This window comes from Podospora pseudopauciseta (assembly GCF_035222475.1).
Source record: "Podospora pseudopauciseta strain CBS 411.78 chromosome 2 map unlocalized CBS411.78m_2, whole genome shotgun sequence".
NCBI classification, from domain to species: Eukaryota; Fungi; Ascomycota; class Sordariomycetes; order Sordariales; family Podosporaceae; genus Podospora; species Podospora pseudopauciseta.
This window is the reverse complement of record NW_026946663.1, coordinates 1,850,604-1,872,700: the sequence shown is the minus strand read 5'-3', so window position 1 is coordinate 1,872,700 and position 22,097 is coordinate 1,850,604. Positions and strand designations below refer to the sequence as shown.

At 51.9% G+C, this 22,097-nt stretch overlaps 10 protein-coding genes across 10 annotated transcripts; 5 read left to right on the top strand and 5 right to left on the bottom strand.

Annotated features, from left to right (window-relative positions):
* Nucleotides 1-1,336: 1,336 nt before the first annotated feature.
* Nucleotides 1,337-3,463, bottom strand: QC763_204870 (uncharacterized protein; the record flags this gene model as incomplete). Its single annotated transcript, XM_062909529.1, has 4 exons — nucleotides 3,318-3,463; nucleotides 2,465-3,140; nucleotides 1,466-2,390; nucleotides 1,337-1,407 (listed from the first exon to the last, which is right to left on the bottom strand). The coding sequence occupies exons 2-4, from the start codon at nucleotides 2,621-2,623 to the stop codon at nucleotides 1,337-1,339; spliced, it is 1,155 nt and encodes a 384-aa protein (XP_062768325.1). The 5' UTR covers nucleotides 2,624-3,140; nucleotides 3,318-3,463.
* Nucleotides 3,464-3,603: 140 nt separating this feature from the next.
* On the top strand, nucleotides 3,604-6,757 carry QC763_204860 (uncharacterized protein). Its single transcript, XM_062909528.1, has 2 exons — nucleotides 3,604-6,185; nucleotides 6,253-6,757. The coding sequence occupies exons 1-2, from the start codon at nucleotides 5,562-5,564 to the stop codon at nucleotides 6,337-6,339; spliced, it is 711 nt and encodes a 236-aa protein (XP_062768324.1). The 5' UTR covers nucleotides 3,604-5,561; the 3' UTR covers nucleotides 6,340-6,757.
* A 467-nt stretch (nucleotides 6,758-7,224) lies between these two features.
* QC763_204856 (uncharacterized protein) lies at nucleotides 7,225-8,491 on the bottom strand (the record flags this gene model as incomplete). The annotated part of the gene is made up of 4 exons (XM_062909527.1): nucleotides 7,225-7,418; nucleotides 7,470-7,789; nucleotides 8,002-8,136; nucleotides 8,299-8,491. The coding sequence occupies 4 exons, from the start codon at nucleotides 8,489-8,491 to the stop codon at nucleotides 7,368-7,370; spliced, it is 699 nt and encodes a 232-aa protein (XP_062768323.1). The 3' UTR covers nucleotides 7,225-7,367.
* Nucleotides 8,492-9,274: 783 nt separating this feature from the next.
* Nucleotides 9,275-9,793, top strand: QC763_204855 (uncharacterized protein; the record flags this gene model as incomplete). Its single annotated transcript, XM_062909526.1, has 1 exon — nucleotides 9,275-9,793. The coding sequence occupies one exon, from the start codon at nucleotides 9,275-9,277 to the stop codon at nucleotides 9,791-9,793; it is 519 nt and encodes a 172-aa protein (XP_062768322.1).
* Nucleotides 9,794-10,411: 618 nt separating this feature from the next.
* QC763_0034710 (uncharacterized protein) lies at nucleotides 10,412-11,217 on the top strand. The gene is made up of 3 exons (XM_062905553.1): nucleotides 10,412-10,689; nucleotides 10,743-10,938; nucleotides 10,988-11,217. Exons 1-3 carry the CDS (start codon nucleotides 10,681-10,683, stop codon nucleotides 11,194-11,196), a joined length of 414 nt encoding a protein of 137 aa, XP_062768320.1. The 5' UTR covers nucleotides 10,412-10,680; the 3' UTR covers nucleotides 11,197-11,217.
* Nucleotides 10,635-11,047, bottom strand: QC763_0034720 (uncharacterized protein; the record flags this gene model as incomplete). The annotated part of the gene is made up of 2 exons (XM_062905554.1): nucleotides 10,635-10,923; nucleotides 11,037-11,047. The coding sequence occupies 2 exons, from the start codon at nucleotides 11,045-11,047 to the stop codon at nucleotides 10,734-10,736; spliced, it is 201 nt and encodes a 66-aa protein (XP_062768321.1). The 3' UTR covers nucleotides 10,635-10,733.
* A 36-nt stretch (nucleotides 11,218-11,253) lies between the features above and the next one.
* On the bottom strand, nucleotides 11,254-12,188 carry QC763_204845 (uncharacterized protein; the record flags this gene model as incomplete). Its single annotated transcript, XM_062909525.1, has 4 exons — nucleotides 11,254-11,419; nucleotides 11,473-11,558; nucleotides 11,616-11,645; nucleotides 11,697-12,188. 4 exons carry the CDS (start codon nucleotides 12,186-12,188, stop codon nucleotides 11,254-11,256), a joined length of 774 nt encoding a protein of 257 aa, XP_062768319.1.
* A 192-nt stretch (nucleotides 12,189-12,380) lies between these two features.
* On the bottom strand, nucleotides 12,381-13,115 carry QC763_204840 (uncharacterized protein; the record flags this gene model as incomplete). Its single annotated transcript, XM_062909524.1, has 1 exon — nucleotides 12,381-13,115. One exon carries the CDS (start codon nucleotides 13,113-13,115, stop codon nucleotides 12,381-12,383), a length of 735 nt encoding a protein of 244 aa, XP_062768318.1.
* An 829-nt stretch (nucleotides 13,116-13,944) lies between these two features.
* Nucleotides 13,945-17,022, top strand: QC763_204830 (uncharacterized protein; the record flags this gene model as incomplete). Its single annotated transcript, XM_062909523.1, has 1 exon — nucleotides 13,945-17,022. The coding sequence occupies one exon, from the start codon at nucleotides 13,945-13,947 to the stop codon at nucleotides 17,020-17,022; it is 3,078 nt and encodes a 1,025-aa protein (XP_062768317.1).
* A 969-nt stretch (nucleotides 17,023-17,991) lies between these two features.
* On the top strand, nucleotides 17,992-20,659 carry QC763_204820 (uncharacterized protein). The gene is made up of 2 exons (XM_062909522.1): nucleotides 17,992-19,978; nucleotides 20,034-20,659. Exons 1-2 carry the CDS (start codon nucleotides 18,786-18,788, stop codon nucleotides 20,302-20,304), a joined length of 1,464 nt encoding a protein of 487 aa, XP_062768316.1. The 5' UTR covers nucleotides 17,992-18,785; the 3' UTR covers nucleotides 20,305-20,659.
* The last annotated feature ends 1,438 nt before the right edge of the window (nucleotides 20,660-22,097 follow it).

Here is a 22,097-nt window from a genome sequence, read left to right as displayed (position 1 = left end):
CTTGCATAACTCATCTTCCAACCCATACCTGTCAATCACCTCCAGCGCCAACAGAACCATCGTCATAGGGAACAGGTTAGTGGAGGTTAAGACGAAGGTACGTTTTGCGAAAGTCGCCTCCTGCGCGATCCATGCTCGACGAAACCAAATACGATGGAAAAAAAGCGAATAAGCCAAACCAATGGCGTATAGACATTCACTCAATCGACGAAAGCGTTGTGTCAAGGTTGATGTCGCTCCAGGAGCGCTCTTCTCCCTTTTCAATCTTCTCACTCATCCGTTTCGCACGGTGTGCCTCCCAATCCATTAGTCGACTGAACCCTTGGGCTGCCCATTCCGACAGTCTGTCACTCTTCTTGGTCCATGCCAAAACCTGTTTGGCAGATTGATAGACCCTGGACATCAGCGATACCTGAGAACCTCGCTCGTCTGGGTCGTCCTGGTTGATGCATATAGCATCGATCCAAAGCGGATAGCCCGCATTGTCGAAACCTGAGTCTAGCTGAAGCCTGCCCCAACCGTGAGGCCCTGCAGAGTCTTTTCGTACCCGTTGAACTGTCTCCAAGAAGTGAAATAGATTCTCCTTGACCTGCACGCCGCAGCCATCCACCTCAATCTACCTCAGTTTGTCACCGTTCCAATCGACCTTCTCTTCAGCTATCATGTACCGGCGACTTTGCCAGAAATAAATCCATTTTGCCAGGTCTAGCCATCCAAATCGTTCATTATTCGGCCCCTTGACGGAACAGGAAAAGGGGTTTCTGAAATTCATTGAATCTGGCACCGACACTCGAATCGTGATTGGGTTTCCCCACGTATAAGACAGAGCTACATATTCCGGCAGCGAGGCTAAGTCCGAGTCTAGGTTGATGATTCGAGTTGACAGTCTGATGATGTTTCTGTCTCCTGCAGCTGGCTTGATCATATCAAGGATTCTGATGGATGCTGCGCTAGGTAAAGGGCCGTAAAACAAGTGGCGGTAGGTGTGACAGGTCTGAATCAAAGGCTTTTTTCAGCTTCTTCAAAACGCAGGCGGTGTAGCTGGCTAACCACACCAGCAGGGTGTGGAGCATGGAGGTGCTGCCCTGAGGTGAATTGATTGACATCCTGTTTGCCAGAAAGTGGTAATGGATCGAGGGGCAAATGGTGCTGGAAGACAGAATACCTGGAGCTTTTGTATCATGAATTTAAATGCAATTCCGTGGAGGTGCGGATGTGCCAAGTCGATAGTTATTGGGGGTGATGCTGTGGCTAAGGCAGCCTGATACCGGGGTGGTGATTCGATCAAAGCCCTGGCGCTGTAGGCAATACCATACCGCAAGGATAACTGAGCATTTCAGTGAGGCTCAAGTCGAATCACCGTGTACTCTCGCGCAAGCCGTGCCTCGACTCCCCTCTTCACTCCAACTAAGACAGAAACGTAAGCGAAAAAGAAGCAACCCAGAGTCTGTTCAATACCACTTACAAATATTGTAGTATAGGTACTTTCCCAATATCGGAGCCCAGAGCATTGCCGACACCACCTGGCCATATGTCCAGTCTTTCGGTGACGCGTTCAAACCGCGGCTGATGGTCCAAAGAGTGACGAAATGTAAAGCCGTGGCGATGGCAAGGGTCATCTGCAATCCGTACCAAGACACTCGAAAGAAATGCTTTCCCAAGTAAGCCAGCAACTGACCAGGTCTATGCCTCTCGACAATAGGTGAAATAATCGGCCATGTCCGATGTGCGCTCTGCGCAAGAAGGAGTACAAGGGCGGTTGTATATCCTACAATCAGCATGGGCATTTCCACAAGTTGAAGATTGTATAAAGGCGTCAGGCAATACGCTGTCAGAGAAGGGTTACCACCACACTCATCCACTGGTACTAGATCTTTTAGCCGGCCTAACAGGATGTGGAAAGGGACTTGAGTGACAGTTTGCCACCTGATGACCTCTGAAAAGATGCAGACAATGATGCAAAGCGTCAAGGTATACCACCAGCTCATTCCGGCACGGTGGAGTACTGACTGTGTCAGAAGCACAGGCAACATGCTGTTGACCGCCAGAGCACGAATCAACTGCCCATTCATGATGGTGTCGCTCAGGGATTGGATCGATTCTTGCTGGCTGCAAGACAAGCCGCAGGTAAAGCTCGGCTCAAACGTGGCAATGGTCGCGATCTGAATGGCCATGGTGAAGAAGGCTTGGGCTTCCTGGAATTCCACGGCAGCCGAAACCAACGCACCGTGGACTCTGGATGTTGTGAGTTTTCTGTGACGACGCTCCGCTTTCTTCCAGTCGCCTCGCTTGTGGACCAAAAGAACGAACCGGGCCCAAGAGCTGATTATCGTGATGAAAACAAACGAGGTGACTGAGACTGATGCCTGTATCATTTGTGACAGCAGGACCTGGAGAAGGGTTAGGCGGTCAGCTTCTGAATCCAAAAGAATCGCCAGTTTTCCAGAGGAAAATGCCAACTTACCCCCGGCCCTGCAATGTCAGGCTCAAACTCCATATCAAGCTTGCCACAATATTGGCCTAGGCCGTCATGAAGGACCTGGAATTGCTCAAGGCTAGTGGCGTTATGCGGACCACCCAGGTGTCCCCTTAGTTCGATAAGCTGTGTCGTGCAGGTGGCCATGCCGGATATTCTACCTTCGCCTTCGCAGGACGACACAGCGCATCGTACAATATCATCGAGTATCTGAGTTGCATTGATGTTTTCCGGGACACCAGCTATTTGTAGTGATGTCGGGGTGTCCTCCAGTGGGGCTTCTCGAATAACAATGCCGTCATCTGCCAGTAAGCCCGCAGTTGCAAAGGCAAGGCAGTTTCCTAGAATGCTGAGGGAACTGAACAATATCTTGGGGTCGGAGCATTGCCCTGCGCATTGTTGACCATGCAGTGAGCCTCTACACCCCGACTCAAAAAGCGGTTCCTGCCATATTGAATGTTGTTGGACAAAAGGTCTTTGAGTTGTGGCAGCCGGCGAGAGAACACCATCAAGCAAGTTCCGACTCCCCTGTTGAGTGGCAGAAAGGGACCTTGGTGCGCGACTCCATGTTGATCCCGAGGACGCCTCGCCGTTGGTATTAAGCAGATCAAATAGCTTGTCGACATTCGCTGGGACGAGTGACTCCGCCCGTGGAGACAGGTCACTTAACATTGCGGTTAGCCTCAAGCAACAACATAGTCATCATGATGAGGACTGGAGATGTTTGTTCAGATCAAGCGTGCCTCTAGAAGCTCCTTGTTGATCAAGGTCCTCGAATTCCGGGTAGTAGTAGTAAGGGATTCTCCCTGCATATCCGGCGTTGTAACCGCTCCTTAACCACCTCGATACAGCAGGGTAAATGAGCAAATGAGGGGCGTTTGACAAGGTAATTGGCTATCAGGAGTTACTTAGCCGGAACACCAATGATTTAGTATGGCGCAGTCCAATAGGAGGGTCGATTGTCCACGGCAATAAACGAGAAGGAATGTACGTACTACGAAAGCGACAACATCTCCGTGTTCCTGGAAAGATCTGCGATTTATCGGACATTCGGGAAACATTGATCCGATACTCAGAGTTTGTCCTTCCCCGATATCTCTTGCGAGGGCAAGAAAGTGCCCCGAAGGCGGCAGTGTTATCCCATGCCTGTCGTACTTCCAGCTTTCGCCAGCCATACTCTTCTGGGCCACGCTCCCGTCTCCCATCAAGACTATGAGACTGGAAACTTTTCATTTCCCTTTTCATTGTAGATCTCGTCCAGCATTCTTCGTGTCATTTTGTTTGGGATTCCAGTGCCTCCAGAACCGAAGACCTGCACGAAGACCCAATTTTTCCAACTTGTATAGCTCATTAAAAACAGTAACTAGCTAGTATCGACCCTCTGCCCTAGCTGTTGAAAAGCACTCGCCCCGGGAATACTATTTTTTGGCTGTAAATAGCCGACAATAAATGATGGCCGGGATGTCTAAGTAGCGAGGTGTGTTGTCAACAGAACGAGCGATTTCTTCTCGAGATGAGGATTCAGTTATCTCTCAACCCAGAATTCACTGCTGGAGGTCTTGCACCACTTGTGGTAAATCTCGACGAAGCCCGACCATGTTCACCTGCCAAGGCGATGGCAAGAAACGCCCAACAAGAATCATCTGCCGGATAACACCCACCTTCCTCAGGGTGCTACTGTCGGTGGTATCGTCGACGTCTGCCTGTTGCAGCTATTCCAGAAACCGCAGTACGTAAACCTAGTTTGCGAGCTGTTCGAGGCTGACAACAGAGAAATAACAGACATCCAGCTAGTATCCCATTGACCCCCCATATCCTCGTTCCTACCACCATGGTATACCTGCCAACACCAAAGCCCGCGTTGGGTTCCAAGGTTCCCTTTGCCCGACGATAGATGACGAACTTGTGATCAAGACAACGTCAGCGCAACGGCTGCCTCGAAGAATAAACGACCTCCATCGCCAAGTCACTCGGAAGAATCATCTGGAATCCGCCATGATTAGGAGGCCAGGTTGGCGCTGCTGTTTCCTGCTCGGCGTACGCGGCCCGATATTCGAGTGATCAAAACCTGCAGCACCAAGAAGCTCAGCCAACAACGAGACAAAAACACAATGTGCTCAACTCAACACACATGTCCAAGACTGGCAGGCGCTTGCACGCCAGATTCCTCAACATCAAGATGCCAACCACATCACACAGCCTTCTCGACGCGTAGCGGTCAACGGGCGGTTCCCCGAATATCCTTCAAGAGACATGCCCACATGCTCAAAATACCACAGAAGCTGGGCTGCAACGGAAGCGACAAAAACTTTTGTCGAATCGCTTCCTGGTTTTGTGGAAACATGATGGCAGAGTCCCGGGAAAGGAGGCCGCTGAAGGCCGGGGTGCATGATGCACAAGGTGCCTTTCTCTGCCGCTCCCCGCGGGGGCGCTTTCTCCATCAAGAGTCTGCGGAGGAGGACACACGAAGACTGCAGTTGGATGAGATCATCGGATTTGTGGGGAACACGATTCCTGAAACCGGGAAAAGCTTGTCAGCGGGACAACTGACGTCCATCAGAGAAGAAAACCCTCAAGGGGAAAAGATTGCAGGGGCAAGACAGATCAAGGTCTAGAGGCTTGGCTAGGCCCGTCTGGGGGATTGTCGGCAAGGCTGCCGAACATTCTATATTGGTCTCCGGACCATCTTGTTCCGCCCATCCACCGGCGGCCCTCACGGATGACAACCTCACTGCACCGAGTCGGACTAGGCGCCGAGATGTTGCACCCAGATCGGGATCGTGACCGGATTGACGCCGGCGTGGCACTCCTTGGCCTCCAAGCCACCAAGCCTGCTGTCATGCCCCCCAGATTCCGCGCGGCTACTGCTGCCAACTGCGGAACCCGAGGCCGTCAAGTCTCTGCAACCGAAAGATGCTCAATCTTGAAAGCATGATGGCGGGACTTGGTGTTGTCACGGCAGGTGGCACAGGTATATATACCCGTCACAATCCCATCCAGAATCCTTTCTAGAGAGCCATCCATCGACGAGCACATTCGAGCAAGTTTACCTGGACCACTCCCTCAAACTCCATCCACCGTCACCATGAAGTTCGCCCCTATCCTCCTTGCCTCCGCCGCGAGCGCCCACACCATCTTCTCCTCCCTCGAGGTGAACGGTGTCAACCACGGTGTTGGTGGTGGTGTCCGTGTGCCCAGCTACAACGGCCCCATTGAGAATGTCGACTCTGCCTCGATCGCCTGCAACGGTGCTCCCAACCCGACCACCCCCACCTCCAAGGTCATCACCGTCCAGGCTGGTCAGAACGTGACCGCCATCTGGCGCTACATGCTCTCCACCACCGGCTCTGCCCCCAACGACATCATGGACATCTCCCACAAGGGCCCCACCATGGCCTACCTCAAGAAGGTCAACGACGCCACCACCGACTCTGGTGTCGGCGGCGGTTGGTTCAAGATCCAGGAGGACGGTTACAACAACGGCGTCTGGGGCACCGAGAAGGTCATCAACGGCCAGGGCCGCCACAGCATCAGGATCCCCTCCTGCATCGCCCCCGGCCAGTACCTCCTCCGTGCTGAGATGCTTGCTCTCCACGGTGCCGGCAACTACCCTGGTGCTCAGTTCTACATGGAGTGTGCTCAGCTCAACATTGTCGGCGGTACCGGCAGCAAGACCCCCTCCACCGTTGCCTTCCCCGGTGCTTACTCTGTAAGTTTTTGCCTTGATATATCATCACTTTGTTCCCAGCCAATTGGTTACTAACTGGTATATTTAGGGCTCCCACCCCGGTGTCAAGATCAGCATCTACTGGCCCCCTGTCACCAACTACCAGATCCCCGGCCCCTCGGTCTTCACCTGCTAAGAAGTTTCTTCTTGAGCGGCGGTGGAACAAGGGGTTCTTTTTTTTTTTTTTTTTGGCGAGGTGGTAGTAGAAGAAAGCGAATAGCATTGATAGAGTGGATGGGAGTGGGAACGGTGTGCATTAGCATCCATGTGAGCTTTTCACCTAGGTGATAACTCTGATGGCATTCTTTTCAAACTTCTTGTAGATATTCAATTTCTGGCCTCTTCTCTGGGACGAGAGTCGGGACATAACAATTTTGATACATGGGCGTTTTTGCTCAACTCAAAAACATTTCTCCGTCGCAGTGACATTTTCTTTTGTCGTCGTTGCCAAGAGGGTGCCACCCATGTCTAACCGATCGGCTTTGGAAGCCGTTAGCTCGGTTGCTTTGAGCTTGTTCATAGGGGCGCTAAAGGGGGGGAAGGTAACTGCCGGTACCAAGAATGCTTGTGTTTTTCTTGGGTGTTATTGGTGGGATTTTGGGCGGGCTTGGTATGGTAGGGGATGATGATCATCTTGGCTTTTTCTTGGGTAGGGAAGGGTTAGTGGTGGTGGAGGGGAGAACTTTTTAGGGTTGCATTTGGATGGGGTTGCGGAGGGGGAGGTTCCTTTTCTGAGGGGGAAGGTCCAGTTGGTGGTTGTGAATGGTGTGAGACGATGCGGGGAGGAAAGAATAGGTGGTGAGTAGAGGGTTGTGTGTGAGCAAAGTTGAGTGTAAAATTGGGTCCCCTCTTCAGGAGAGAAAGAGGTGCATGAGGGAATGGGTGAAGGGGAGGGAGTAGGGGGGCACGGGGTGACGGGTCAGGGTTAGGGCTATAGGTGTTGCTGGTTTAAACGGTGTATGCCGTTGGCTAATGGCTTACAGAGTATAGCCTTCTTTCTGCACACCTTCCTTGGCTTTTATTGGGTAGGCGTAATGTATATTTCACTACTCTCGGCGTCCGCCTTCTTGAATAGCAATCCATCTCCATCAATATCAAACCTTATAGATCCCGCAAGGAAGCTGTTACGTAGATACCAAGATTATACATGCTGAATATATCCCATCAACAACCTTCTTCTTCAATCATCACGTTCCAGTTCAAATGTGGTTTAGCCTACACACAAATCAGCACTCTGGTGATAGATTCAGCGGTAGTTTTGCTCACATGAAAGATTTTACCCAAGGTATGATGTATTCTAAGAAGGTCCCTACTGGGCATTGTAATGTTGTCATGATGCGTCAAGGTGATGGGCTGATCTTGGGGAGCAAAATGATCTACAGACATGCTCCGGGTCTCTGGATGCATGATACGGCAGGTGTAGATATTTCCATTGCCTTCTTCTGGTTCCAAAGCTATCCGAAACTGGCGGTACTCCTTGACGAACTCAATTGTGAGGGATATGACATTTTCGGGCCCGTGGAGGATATCTGGGTGGAAGTTGCGGTCGGAAAGGTCGAAGTACCGACGGAGGGCCCACCATGTAGCTGCACTTTGACAAGCCTGGATCAGTAGGCTCGTGTCAATTGGGATAAAATTGAGGTGGGTGGACCTTGAGGTGGACTAACTCTGGTGGATTTGTTGTCACCACAGTTGAAAATTGTAGAAGAGAGGATGTGAACACAGTGAATAGTGCTACGGAACTTGGTTGCTTGGTTTTGCGGAGATAGGGAGGCAAGGTAGCGTCTCTCATACTAACCAGTCATGATACAGGTGGTCATCTCTAAGAAGGTATTTCGTCTGAGATATTGACGCCCTTTTTTGGGGCGTGACCTTTCGGCCATTGTGGCGATATGCTTGTCAATATCCTGGTCAAAATCAGGGGCCAGTGCGGCTATCATGGTCAGGCGAGCTTTGTGATACCGGTTTCGTACTTCCCATGCACATTGTCAGTATTTGCGAGACGAGGATGAAGAATAGGGGGAGCTGCGGTACCTGGTTTGAGAATGGCATCCACCAAGAGATTTCTCAGTTGTCTCAATTTAGCATGATTCTCCGCGTGTTCGACGATCTCTGACATGAGTGTTGAACGTCCTGATGTTGGCAGATTGTCGGTGAATGTCTGAAGGGAAGTATCTCGTGCCATCCATCTTTGCGATTGCTGCGTATCTTTCAAGGGCTTTGCGGCATTTGACTTCCAACTCCATCGGGGGCTTGGGCAAGGGGTCATCGCCACAAGAATCTGACATGGTTGAATTGGCAGACTGCGACACGGGTAGAGTAGCATACGGTATTGCTATGCTATGAATCTATGTCGGGAGAGTGATTCGATGATGAGCGATGAGAACCAATGGCCAACCCTTTAAAAGGTTTTTACGTGCCATTTTCTTTTTCTGTGGCTTCTTCGAAGAAGGTTAAAGTGTGCGCCTCTTGGCTTAACTTCCGCAAAGCTACCGGATATTGTCACGTCAATTCAAGTCAAGACTGCAGGCACAATGGGAAAACGGCTGAGAAAGAGGTGCTCTTTTCCTGAAACTCTTACAATGCAAAGTCCAGGCTTTCAGGTCAAGTAACTCCCCAAAAGAACCCTGGTTGCATTAGAGACAGCGGACAGACACATTGAACAGCGATATCTACTTTGGTCATACACGGTATTGAATGATTTAAACCTACCTGCCTGTTTTATTTTTATGCATCCCAACTCTTTGACCTTTGTCACGGCAATCAATGTCTTTCACCAAACAGCACAAAACCATTCTCTCCCGACTGTCCCTGAACCAAACCTTTCTTTTGAAAGACCACCAGCGGGTCATAACAAAGCAAGCCGGCATCTAAAATAGCACAATGTCGCCAACAAGAGGCCCACCCCGAAAAGCATATAAGATCCCCTATGAGCCCCGAACTTGACTACCATCACTCATCAGCAGCAAGAAAATCAACAACTTACCTACTCATTTCACCACATAACTCCTTAACAACCATCAGGTAACTTTTAACCACCCCCCTTTCCAACCCACTAACCCCCCACCGAAATGTGCCAAACCTACCAATCCCAAACCGGCTGCCACGTCGAATCCCACCCCTTTTGCGCCTGGTCCAACCCCGTCCTCCTCCCCTGCGAAACAAACTGCGGCCTCCCCACCGTCCCCGACTGGATCGAGGACGTGAGGTGCGACATCTACTCCCCCATATGCCCCCTCTGCGTCGAAGCCCACGGCCCCAACGGGGTGCTCGACTCGGTGCCTGCCTTTCTCGGCAGCCCTTCTACCCCGAGCAGCACGATGGACGAGGTGGACGAGGACTTTATCGAGAACATTCGCGAGGACGCGATTAGTTCCATTCAGGAGGCGGAGTATATTGCCAACGAGTATTGGATTGCCGAGCCGACCGAGTTGAGCTTGGACTACACTGAGTTGGATTTGTCAAAGACTGCGGTGGTTGAGGGGGAGGTTTTGCTGCCCGAGGCGAGGAGGTGTTTGATTGTGGAGGGGGTGCCGGAGCCGGAGGATTTGGCGTTGACGCCGACGGATACGATTGTTTTTAGGTTTTGAGGTGAGTAAAGTGGGGGGTGGGTTATAGGTGAGTAAGGTGAGTCCGTAGTAAGGAGTAGAAATTGTTCCCGGGCCCTTGCTGGCTTCAATAGAGACAAAGGAATTAGCAATGGAATTCTCTTACTAATTCTTTGTGTGGAAATACCTCATGATTCTGTGTGTCTATGTGTGTGTTCAATAGTGATCACTCGAATATCTGAAGCCGGCGAAGTCCGAAGAAACAAATCATGTCTCCCACGTGGGATTATCTAGGGGCTGATAACATCTCAAGATAACCTTGATAAGACTACATCAGCCAACTTCCTCATCAGTACAAATGGCGTCTCTAGCTCTATGTAGCCGTCGTCAGGGGTTTGCAACCCACCTGAGCTGGTTTGCCAAGATGATTCGCTGGTTGGGCGTGGTGTTGCTGCAGATCTGCCGGCGCTAAGGACTTACTTGCATGTTGTATGAGACTGAATGTTGGAAGTGGGCCAATCATGATGGGGGTCTTTTGCGCGTGTTATTGGATATTTTCGAAACATCGACAAGAGGGTTGACCAAGGGGTGGGAACTTTGAGTGTTTTGGAATGTGGGGAGGATTACAAGCTGTGGGCGGTTGACGGATGGGACGAGGTAAGCGCGGTTTGAAGGGGATACTCCCCACGAAAATGAGCTGAGGATATCGAATGGGGTGCAGGAGATGCCATGGGGAGATCGGCGGTGGTTGGAAAGGAAGGTGTACAACCTTCCAGATGTGGTTGGGTTGCCGTTGTTTGGTGGTGGTACGAGTTGTTGAAGTTGAGAGTAGGACAGATATAAAGATGGGCTGGGTCCTCATAGATATTTGTTGATTCTGTATCCCACGAGCCCGAGCTTGCATTTGTACATAGTTTTCATCGGTCAAAATGGTTCAGGTAAATAGTCACTGGACACCCAGCATCCTTCCTGTTGAGACTAATTATTTCAGTTCCTCTCCGCCCTCGTTACCATTCTCTCGGTGGTCGCCGTGTCTGCTGCACCGGTCTCGACCGAGGTAGAGGCTGCCCCTGTGCTTGAAGAGAGAGCCTGTGCCTACACTTGCGGCACTGTTTGCTACCAGACGTCCCACATCACTGCTGCCCGCAACAAGGGACACACTCTCCGCCTTGCTGGGCAAAACATCAGTCAGTTGTGCTGGTCAAGTCGTAACAGACAGTACTAACCAGTCAACAGACAGCTATCCCCACCGGTACAACAACTACGAGGGCTTCAACTTCCCCACCCCTGCACCATGGTATGAGTATCCCATCATGAAGACGTACGCCGTGTACACCGGTGGATCTCCCGGCCCGGACAGAGTTATTTTCGACAGCAACGGAGCGTTCGACAAGTTGATCACTCATACCGGGGCCAGTGGCAACGCATTTGTGGCTTGTACATAAGATAGAAGTCGAAGATTGGGGGTGGGGAATCAAGAGACATTGGCCATTGTTGCTGCTTCAGTCGTCCGCCGTGACCCCGTAGTCCCCATGCTCGTAGAGCTTCCCGATTTGAACGCCCTTGTTTTCTGCGATAAGGCCGATGACTTGCTGTCCAATGTCTTTCATGTCGTTGTACTCCTTGAGCAGGTTGATGTGCTTCCGCACTGTAGCTTCTGCAGGGTGCCTGTTTGATATGAGCTTGAAGGTTCAAAACATGGTGCCGTTGGAAAACTGTACATCAATTCCGCTTCTTGGGCCTTCAGTTCCTTGCATTTTTGTGCGTAAATGGTCAGTCTATCGAGCGATTGAGCAAGTCCATGCCACTGTAGTTGTCAATATCACCAGCTTCGCCATCGTTTATTCGAGCCAGATGAACTAACCACTTTAGACATGTATCCGAGACACTTGTCCTAATGTAGAGTGTTAGACGGCGTTGCATGAAGAGGCAAAGTTTTACTTACGCCTTTGAGAAACTGCAGTTCGTCTTGATCCTTGGCAACAACTTCGATCTTCTCCTCCGACCCTGGTATAGAAAAGATGACCTTCAAATCGTTACCATTGACTGCATCGACTTGCATGTTCCATAACCTGGGATTTGGCAGGGTACTCTCGAGAGAAAGCGACTGTAGTGTATTCTTAAATACACCGAGCGCCGCTGCTACCTTTGAGATGATGCCCTGGTGATCTTTCCCATCGCCGAGTTCTTGTTGAAGCCACTCTCCAAATAAATCGGCATTGACCAACTCTGTTTCGACGTAAGGTTTGAGGAGGTCGGAGTCGTCGTCGTGTATATCATCAGACTTATTCGGCATCATGTGAAGAATCAAGAATTGTCTTGCTGGAAATGAATAGCTTTTGTGGCGCTGTAGATGTTTGGGGAAAGAAAGCATGAACGGCCAAGAAGTGTGGAAGGCCAAGTCCGTGAAGCAATGCACAGTGTCAAAAGGCCACATGACACGGTAACCGCACCGTGCCCAATATGATATCCGTATTGATAGTCGCTACCGTCCTGTATACCGTATGACCTGAACGCCTAACCATGCATGTGTTTCCATAATCCATGCCAGATCGCTGTAGCAGCATCTAAAGCCCCCACGCTTCTAATGCCCCAGACCCAGCCTAGGCAGAATGCCTATCCATACCCTTCACTTATTCCCAAACAGGTCGTTGATATTGATCTGTTGCCCAGGAACAAACCCAACATTCTGTGGCGCTGGTGTCTCGGCCACCGCGACCGGAGCGCCCTGGCCTTCATCGTCGGTGGGCAAATAAGCCGAGCCGGCAGTGCGAGCCTCCTGCCAGGCGCCCATGATGGTAGTAAAGTTCGCGCTCCGTGGTCGAGTCTCGTCCTCGTGCATCCAGATGCCAATAGCTTTTTGGGCGCCTTCTTCCGTCTCGTTGCTATCGATCGTATAGCCATCCTCCAGCTGAAAGACAATGAGCTCCTCCACGACCTCACAGTTGCTAATCCTTGCGAGGTCGACGACAAAGTTGTTCATACCCCGGCGGTTGAGGATGAAGATGCAGTATTGTGGCAGATGTTGGCCACTAGAATCGGCACGGGGTTCTTGCTCGCAAACGAACAGTGTTCCTTCGACTCCGTGTTTCTCCCACCCAGCAGAGGCCTGTCCGATGGTGTAGATGACAGCGTTGGCAGCGATGGCGAGCACCGACTTGATTGTAGGGTCATATCGGCGGAGGACTGTCAGGTTGACCTCCATATCGGACCGTGTCTTAGACGGGGCTTGGGGAGCCATGTTGCGATTCTCCATGTAGTATGCTGTGTCGGATTCGTAGTCGGAGGCATGGACTTGCTGTCGGGGACCACTGTTGCTTGGGTGCTGGCGGTGACGCGCCTTTCGGGGTGTAGCCTTGCTCATATCGGAAGACTGCAAACACAAAACTCGTACAAATTCGAAGGTGGGCAATGCAGGTGCCACCGCGGGCCTCGGGAACGTACAGGATCGGACGACGGGTGTCAAGATCGGACGAAGGACAGTCGCGAACACTGGGGTTGTCTGAGTTACACGAGAAAGAGCAAGAGAAGATGCTCTTTATAGTATAATATGGTAGGCGTGACCAGCAATCAAGCCGGACAGGGTGTTGGCCGCAAGAAGGACCAGTGCGTCAGGTTGGTGATGATGGGCTCGTTGTATCTGGGAATGTGGCTGGTCGCCCGAAGCTGAAGCTTGTATCCCCGCTGTGGGGCTCTTGGCGCGGCAATGTCTCTCCAGGGTTGGGGTTTTTTGGCCATGCAACCATCCTGAATGCGTCACTGCCCCACCAACCAGCAACTTGTCCCTGAACTGCCTGGAGCTGGCCTTTGATCCCGGTGTTGTCTTTTGTTCCATGTTATTCATCTACTTGCCTACCTAGAGTACCTTGACGACTTCCCGCCTATACACAACTTTGAGACATATTTTCTCCGAAGCCCATACCATGCGCCCATAGAAATTTGTGTTTCGTTGCTGGGCTAGCTTGTCCCGTGAGCTTCTGTGTCGCCCATATATATAACCACCCCGCATTCGACCCTTGAATGTCATTAAAGACCCTCGAAACTTAATCTCCATGCGTGAGCCAGCCAAACTGCGCCTGTACCTCGACCTGCGATTTAGCAACAGAGAGGTCGATTGATCCACGTACCTCCGTGGTTTTGTACGCCTGAACTGACAGACGGTTTCCCCTCGAGACACTCACCTGGCCTTCTCGATGGAGCCCTCGGATGCCGAGCCAGCTGCCCGTGCTGATTCCACAACATCCGAACCCGTCGACCTCACTTCCACCAACCCGCACTCCTTGTCGAGAGCAGTATACGCTCGTCGGTCAGAATACACACGTCGCCGGCGGGTACGAATCAAGATCGGAACATGGAACGTGGCCGCATGCCCAGGCACGGATAAGGATCTTGCCAGGTGGTTTGTGGACGGAGAGGGGCTGGATGCTACACAAACGGAGACGAACAAGAACCCCAAGAATGGCGACGGACATGAAAAGATTGATCTCTATGTCCTCGGACTTCAGGAGATCAACGAGCTTACGGCGCCCTCTCAGTACATGACATGGATCTATGCGCCAGACAGTACCCCCGCGGACAAGTGGAAAGCTGCTTTGGGGGCTGCCTTACCAGATGGGTACCAGCTCATCGCCACGGAACAGCTTGCGGCCATGCTACTCTTGGTCTACGCTTCCCCCGAGGTTGCTCCCACTGTTAGCAATGTTAGCACTACTAGTGTTGCGACTGGAGCGCTTGGATACCTCGGCAACAAAGGAGCAGTGTGCGCACGCATTGTTCTCGGCGAGGCCACCAACTTGTTGTTTGTCAACTGTCATCTTGCTAGCGGGGTTGAAAGCTCTTACATCGAGCGACGAATCTGGCAGGTACAACAGGTCCTTCAATATGCGCGCTTCGAACCAATTGCTGTTGGTGGCATCACCGAGGCAGAGAAGGGGAAGATTGGAGATGAGGATTTTGCATTTTGGTTTGGAGACCTCAACTCTCGGTTGGACCATCTACCCGGTGACGATATTCGCCGCCTGTTGATGCTACATACCCAGGGAGAATATGATGTTTCCAAGAAAAACCTACGTCGCGAGGACTCGTTGGAAGGCGAAGGAGTAGTTGTGCAGCACCTTTCTGACAGTAGCGAGGATGCGAAAGATGAGGACCAGACCAACACAGCCGGGAAGGAAACTATCGGACAGGACTCGAAGAAGTCTGGCGAAAACAATGCTGACGACGATTCTTTCGACCTTCCCGATCCTGACGAGTTCCCATTAGATCCAAGCGAAGACCCTGCTTCGCTTCAAACAACAATCACCTCCTTACTGCCCCACGACCAGCTTAGACGGCTGATGAAGGACCGCAAAGTGTTCCATGAAGGCTGGCGGGAGGGTCCGATCAGGTTCCTACCATCCTATAAGTATGACGTCGGCACTGTCGCCCTCTTCGACTCTAGCGAAAAGCAACGCCCTCCAAGTTGGTGCGACCGCATCCTGTATCGTACGCGGGAGGACAGGGAAGCTTTTGAAAAGAAGATACGCGAGGAAGATGAAGCGAGGAAGAGGGACGAAGAAATGAAGGCCCAGGGCATGGAGAATGCCGCGGATGATGACCAGGTTCTATTTTCTTACGATCCCGATAACGACGGTGACGACCAGCCCAGCTCTTCGGTATCGCCATACGATGCTTACGACGAGAATGACAATGACGAGGAACAGAATGGCGAAACTGGTGAGCAATTGCGTCTTGACCTGTACACCTCCCATCAGCGAATTACTTCATCAGACCACAAGCCTATAAGCTCCATCTTCACACTAGATTGCGACGCCGTAGTACCGGATCTCAAAGCCAAGGTCCATTCTGAGGTTGCGCGCGAGCTTGACCGAGCAGAGAACGAGGGACGGCCAGTAGTCACGATTGTCGTTGACTATCAGGGTTCTCGCCCGCGCAGCCAGTCTAATTTCTCCGACAGGCCCGAGCTGGCCATCGATTTCGGACGAGTAAGGTTCTTAGAGAAGATGACATCGTCTCTTACCTTGGCCAATACCGGTAGTGTACCAGCTACCTTCGCCTTCGTCGAGAAGCCTTCAACGGAGGGCCCAGACCTTACTGGGAATTTCGAATGGCTAACAACGTCCTTTATTCGCCCCGAAGAGAGTGACGATGGCTCAGAACCAGTTGATCTTGGGAAAAGGGTTACACTGGAGCCTGGCGAGACGGTGAATGCACATCTAGAGGCCGTCATCGATACCGTCCGTCAAGCTCAAATGCTCAACGAAGGCGAGGCGACCCTGGATGAGGTTCTGGTGCTGCGTGTTATGGACGGCAGGGACCACTTCATTCCAGTTCATGCCGATTGGGCACCATCATGTATTGGACGCTCTGTTGAGGAACTCATCCGGGTTAGGACCGGTGGCATCAGGGAGTTCTGCAATGCTTTAGCCAAGAAGAATGGGAAATTTGGCGCGATTCCGTACGATTTACCAGCGCACCATGCTGCGCCAAAGGAGTTGTTCGAGCTTACGGAAGCTACGGAGACACTTACCGAGCGAGCCATCGCCGACGCCCAAATGTTGGACGACTGTGAAGTTCCCACCGCTCCGGGCTGGCCTTTTGAGGAAGCCACCTGGCAGGGAACCGACAAAGAAACGCGCACTGCCCAAGTCATCAGTGTCATCGATGCCCTCGATCGAGACGAGCGAATTCTTTCCGTGTTCCTTCCCGAAGTACCGTCTATTCAACGCCTGGAGGCAGTCAGTGAAGCCTTCCTATTCTTCCTCGAAGGCCTGGTCGACGGGGTTATCACGACGCCATTGTGGAACCGCATCGAGCAAGCAGCTCTGCCTTCCTTGGCACAGTCAGTGGCTACAGCAGTCGATGCCCCCTCGGCGGAAGACGACAAGACTGCGATCCTCGACATTCTAGCTACCACTCCCAACCACAATATCTGCTTTGTATTCTTAACGACGACACTCGCAAGGATAGCTGCCGAGCTGGCACCTCTGACCAAGGCTGATCTCGAGGCCATCAAGAATAGCGATGCGGCATCTCGCCCGGGCCTAGTCGCATTGGGCCGGAAGTCTCTCAGCTTCAGGAGGTCGACGGGGCCGGGAATTCAGGCGGTTGTGGCTCTCAACAGGCGCAGGACTAAGGAGAGGAAGTTTGCGGAAGTGTTTGGGGGGTTGGTTTGTCGGGGGTCGGTGTTGGAGAAGGACAAGGATCGGAAGGCGCTGGAGGAGAAGCAACGGGCGCTTATCGGGCTGTTTTTAAGGCGGAGGGAGGAGTGATTAGTTGATGGTGTTATCATGGCATTGGGTGTTTGAAAGCGTTTGTGGGTTGGTGTACTGTGTTCTGTGAGCATGGCGTGCTTTTCGAAGGTTGTTTATATCGAGCTTGGGATCGGAGGCTAGAGATAGAGACATTGGATATGTTTGGGCGACTGCAAGCCTTGCTGAGTGGGAATGGAATACTCATCTGGTGAGACCTCAACTAGTACTGATCTGTCATGCCTTCCGTCTGCCGTGGTTTCGTCTTACCGTGCCTTCCTTCTGTTGTGCCTTCTCTTTTGACTTGGCTATTAAGGTTCTCACTGCGCCGCCACCTGAGCGGCTTGAATCTGTCCTACTACCGAGGCAATCTGCTCAACCAACCTCCCAGACCCGCCTCCTGTCACTTCCTTTGACTCCTGCAGCCAGCATCGACGATACTACCCAAACGCATAGCTACCGTACAAACCCACAGCCTCATACATCCACATCAATTACAGGAGATATCACACAGGCTACTCATCACCTCTCATTGGCGGCAATATGCCCGGCACCCCAGTCACCGGCAGGGTGGCTGTAGCCAGTGTTCACGGCTTCAGCAGATGTCTTCCCCATTTTACAACACCGCCAAGCTCCATCCCCAATCACGACATGTTTGACAGCAATTGTCAGCTAACGCACCGATCGAACTGTTATCCCCACCATCGAGAAGATTCGCTGGGCGACGCGGCCTGGGTGGCTTGGCTGTCGTTCAATGGTATCCATAACCAAACACGACAAGTTTCATGAGCCAGCAAATCTCGGTCAGTGAATGACACAGCCGTTATGAAGGAGCTTTGAGAGCTTTTGTCAAGACTGACAAAGCAATCCACCCAACAGGAATGCTCGGAGAATTTGCTGAAGCTGAGCTGTGTCGTTTCCCCAGGCGGTCGTCAGTTCATGTTTCCAAGATACCCCACAGTGAGCTCTCCACTAAACATGCGTAAAAAGTTAGCGCCCGTTTGGCTGAGGTTAGGGCCCCGTGCAGCAGGGCGAATCGGCGCGCGGCCCAGCGATCAAGACTGCCCCCGGATCCGAAGCTTGGCGATCGCAGATGGGACTTGCACCCTTGTCGCCATCTGGTGAAATCGGGGCTGTGTTGTTCCTTTTCCTTCAACACCAACTTGTTTGTTGTGTTGTTTTCGCTTGGCCTCAGACATGGCAATCGAAATTGGAAGAAATATTCGATGAGAGCAGGTTCTGGATCGGCTTGGTCGGCTTGGGACCGAGGCCGGGATGCCGGGGGGATCTGGATCCCGAGTCGGTGGACTAGTTTGTGAAGAGAAGGTTTTGGCTACTGATGTGGATGGGCAGTAGGGACTTGTAGAGCAACGCAGGGACGCGTGTTCTATTTACATAGCACGGCGGGTTAGCAGAGTTTTTCAGGGTGTTATATCCCATCGTCTCGCTCATGTGCGGTCGAGGATTGAGACTGACGTGATTCCGGCAGGGAGGCACATTGTACATGATGCTCAATTCGAGGGTTGAGTCTTCCACCGAAGATGGAACCTTTGAATGGATGGATACAAAACGTGCCGACTAACCTCACATCCTACAGGTCAAGAGCTGCCAAGCAACGGACCGCTGCAGAGTGACGACATTCTCTGTATGTTTTCTCTCTGCTGTTCTTTGTCAGGGGTGGATTGACGGGTATGCCAAGCTTGGCTTGAGAGGTGTGGAGGTTTTGTTGGAGTCTGACTACTCGCATTCGGGTTGGGAGCCCCTGCAGGAATGCCTCATGTTCTATGCGGCTCGTCGATGCAGCAAGGGTTGGAGATGGATGTTCAGATCGGTCAGGCACTGATGAGAAAGAGCCTTTGGATATGCGCCGAAACCGAGGGATGCATCGCCGTCAACCGGCCTTGCTTAAAGTCTCGTGGTCTCCCCGTGATTGTTCGAGACACTTTGGACAGCCAGGCAGTCAGACAGACATCTATCAATCTACATCCGCCTCTACCGTTCAAAAGCGCCACCGGGCCATCACTCCTGACGAGACCCCTCTCCTCTTTACTTTCGCTCTCGCTTTGAGAAACAACAAGCCAAACACACTCAATATGCAGCTCAAGACCCTCACCCTCCTGGGTCTCGCCTCGGCAGCCAACGCCCAAACCCTCGCCGACGTCCTCGCCGAGAACGCGGCTACTCTCTCCTCCCTCACCAGCTTCCTCCAGTCTGAAGAGGTCATCTACGAGCTCTTTGCCAACGCCCAAGATGTCACCCTCCTCGCCCCCTCCAACGAGGCCCTCGCCCGTCTGAACGCCACCCCTCTGGCCAACGAGCTCCTCTCCGACCCCAACTACCTCACCGCCTTCCTCGCCTACCACGTCCTCAACGGGACCTTCTACGCCTCCAACCTCACCTCCTCCCCCACCCAATTCCTCCCCACCATCCTCGACCTCGCGGCGTACAGCAACGTCACCGGCGGCCAGAGACTCCAAGTCCAGGCCGCTGACGGCGGCGTGAGCTTTCTTTCTGGAAACGGCGAGCTCAGCACTGTTGAATCCGCCAACTTCAACTACACCGGCGGTACCATCCACATCATCGACAACTACCTCACCATTCCCGCCCCTTTGCCTGCCGCCCTCCTGGAGCAAAACCTCACTGCTCTTGTCGGCGCCGTGACGCAGGCTGGTGTTGCCGAGACGCTTACCAACGCGCGGGACATTACCCTTTTTGCCCCCAACAACGCGGCGTTTGATGCGATTGGGAACTTGGTTGGCGAGCTGACTGTTGAGCAGCTGACGGGGATTCTGGGGTATCACGTCATTGTCGGGCAGACTGTTTATTCCAGCCAGATTGAGGACGGGGCTACGGCGACTACTTTCCAGGGGGGCGATATTACGCTTAGGGTGGAGGATGGGAGCGTTTTTGTCAACAGTGCTAGGGTTGTGAAGGCTGATGTGCTTTGCGCCAATGGGGTTATTCATGTTATTGATGGGTAAGTCTCCCCGATGATCATGGCGGACCAAGATGGGTGTTAATAATGTCAACAGTGTCCTCAACCCCTCCAACACCGACGCTGAGCCCAACCCTGCTGAGTCCACCCAGGCTCCCGCTTTCTCTGGCGCCAGCAGCACTGGCGGTGTCCCCTTCACCTCTGGCATCACTGTTCCCACCAGTGCTCCTGCCGAGCCTACTGCTACCTCTGGCCCTGACAGCGGCAACGGTGATGACACTCCTGTTGAGGCTGGTGCTGCTGCTCAGGGTGCTGCTCTTGGCATGGCCGCCCTCTTCGGCGCTGCTGTACTCTTGGCTCAGCTGTAAATTGTGTGTGAGTCATAAAAGTTTCTTGGATTTGCTTTTGACATCATGAATGGGATGACACGGGTTGGGCTTGGTCATTGCATGTAGCGGAAGCGGCTTTCAGGTCTCTAGGTTCGCTGCTGGCTTGGTTGGTTGGTCATTGGTAATTTTGTTGGGATGGAGTTGTGTTGTCTTTTGGTCTTGTTGTTTCAAACTATTCCCCCAAAGGAGCGTGCTGGATTTGGTCGTTGATAGTTGATGGTGTTGTACTGTATATACATAATCCCATGGCAAATACAGAGTCTGCATTCAATCTCTGTTGTGAGTTCTTTGCCTGACCCTTTACCAAGATTTCCTAGGCTCTCAAGCATCTTGGCTAGGTACCTACTTGGTACACAAAGATGATTCTGAGATGGATGGTAACATCGTTCCTCTCCACAATTGAGGTCCGCAAGGGGTATGGATTTCGTGACGTAGCCAGAGTATCGGTGAGATGTATCACTTTCTGGAGACTTGGGCCTGCAGCTGGCATCCATGGTGGAGATTATTAAGAGCCAGGAACAAGAATTGGCTGGGCGACCACATAGGATTCGGATGGCGGGAGGGGGGAGGAAAGCGGTCCTTGCCTCCGTGTCTCAACTCACTTCAAATTTACTTGCATGTTCGGTATGTTCTTTGTGAATGATAGGCCGGTATATATATGGGTGGTATATCATAATCTGTAGGATGTTGGCTTATGTAAGGCATTGGCTCTATATTTTCTACCTTAAGAATAGTATAGGGTTATACTTAGGGTGTTAGGTAACCACCTCAGTCGACGAATGTGCGCCATAGGGCCATATGGAAGGCTGCCGCGTCTACTGCAGAAAAGAGAGGTAGGAAGGCTTCACCATAATTCATGCCAATGTAACACCAGAAATGATGGTCGGGCACAGTAAGTGGGCATATCGGCTATGTTCTTGCCTTCCTCTACACTGTCCGGGCCAGTTGAACCATTCTGCACTCAATCTCGAGCTGTCCCAGCTTCTCAATTCAACAGCCATGTGTACCTACAAGCATTACTACTGCTGCTCTCGATGCCACTTCATCCAGCAAACCAAAGTAACTCGTTGCAACAGACGACGAAGCGCCGCGAGCCCACACGGGGGGACTCCAAACAACAGCCTCTACTACGATAACGCTGTTTGGTGCATTACTTGCAACTACCCTACTCCCCCTAACAGCGACAGTGGTAGCGATAGCGAATAGGTGTTGTGTAGTGTGAGTGGCATTTCCAAAGAAAACAGTGGAGGCTCTCCTCTGATTACAACTGAAGGACCCCCCCCCCCCCTTCATCATAACAGTGTGTCGATTAATGTGCGTTCAATGAGCTACCTTACGATTGGACTGTCCGGATCGGCGGATGCCGAATGGGCAGACTTGACTTACGTATCTACCTACCTACCTACCTATCTTGGTCTGGTGATATCCTGGAAAAAACATTATACTGCTGTGGAGAACACTCGATGAGATGCCAAACAAATACTATGAAAAAGTCCAGCTAAACGTTTAGATACTGTCTCACTGTCTGCTGTATTATGGGATGATGTTCGGTTTAGGTTTTATTCTTACAGTGACGTCAGAGGCGGCAAGTCAAATGGGATATGAGGAAGGGATATGAGGAAGGGATACGACGAAAGGGATACAAGGAAAGGATACGAGGAAGTTTGGATAATTCCGGTAGATGTTTTGTATGTTTAGTAGGGGAAGTCGGGAGGATTTAAAAGACATAAGAGGACGTTGTAGGCAGTGTATTTCCCCTTGCCTTTCTTGTC

What these genes read in the sequence shown, in the direction of transcription:
- QC763_204860 (XM_062909528.1), top strand. Translation starts at nt 5,562, where the DNA reads ATGAAGTTCGCCCCTATCCTCCTTGCCTCCGCCGCGAGCGCCCACACC. An exon ending in CCTTCCCCGGTGCTTACTCT is followed by an intron (nt 6,186 to 6,252) that starts GTAAGTTTTTGC and finishes TGGTATATTTAG; the next exon opens with GGCTCCCACCCCGGTGTCAA.
- QC763_0034710 (XM_062905553.1), top strand. An exon ending in CCTTGCTGGGCAAAACATCA is followed by an intron (nt 10,939 to 10,987) that starts GTCAGTTGTGCT and finishes ACCAGTCAACAG; the next exon opens with ACAGCTATCCCCACCGGTAC.
- QC763_204820 (XM_062909522.1), top strand. Translation starts at nt 18,786, where the DNA reads ATGCGGCTCGTCGATGCAGCAAGGGTTGGAGATGGATGTTCAGATCGG. An exon ending in GTTATTCATGTTATTGATGG is followed by an intron (nt 19,979 to 20,033) that starts GTAAGTCTCCCC and finishes TAATGTCAACAG; the next exon opens with TGTCCTCAACCCCTCCAACA.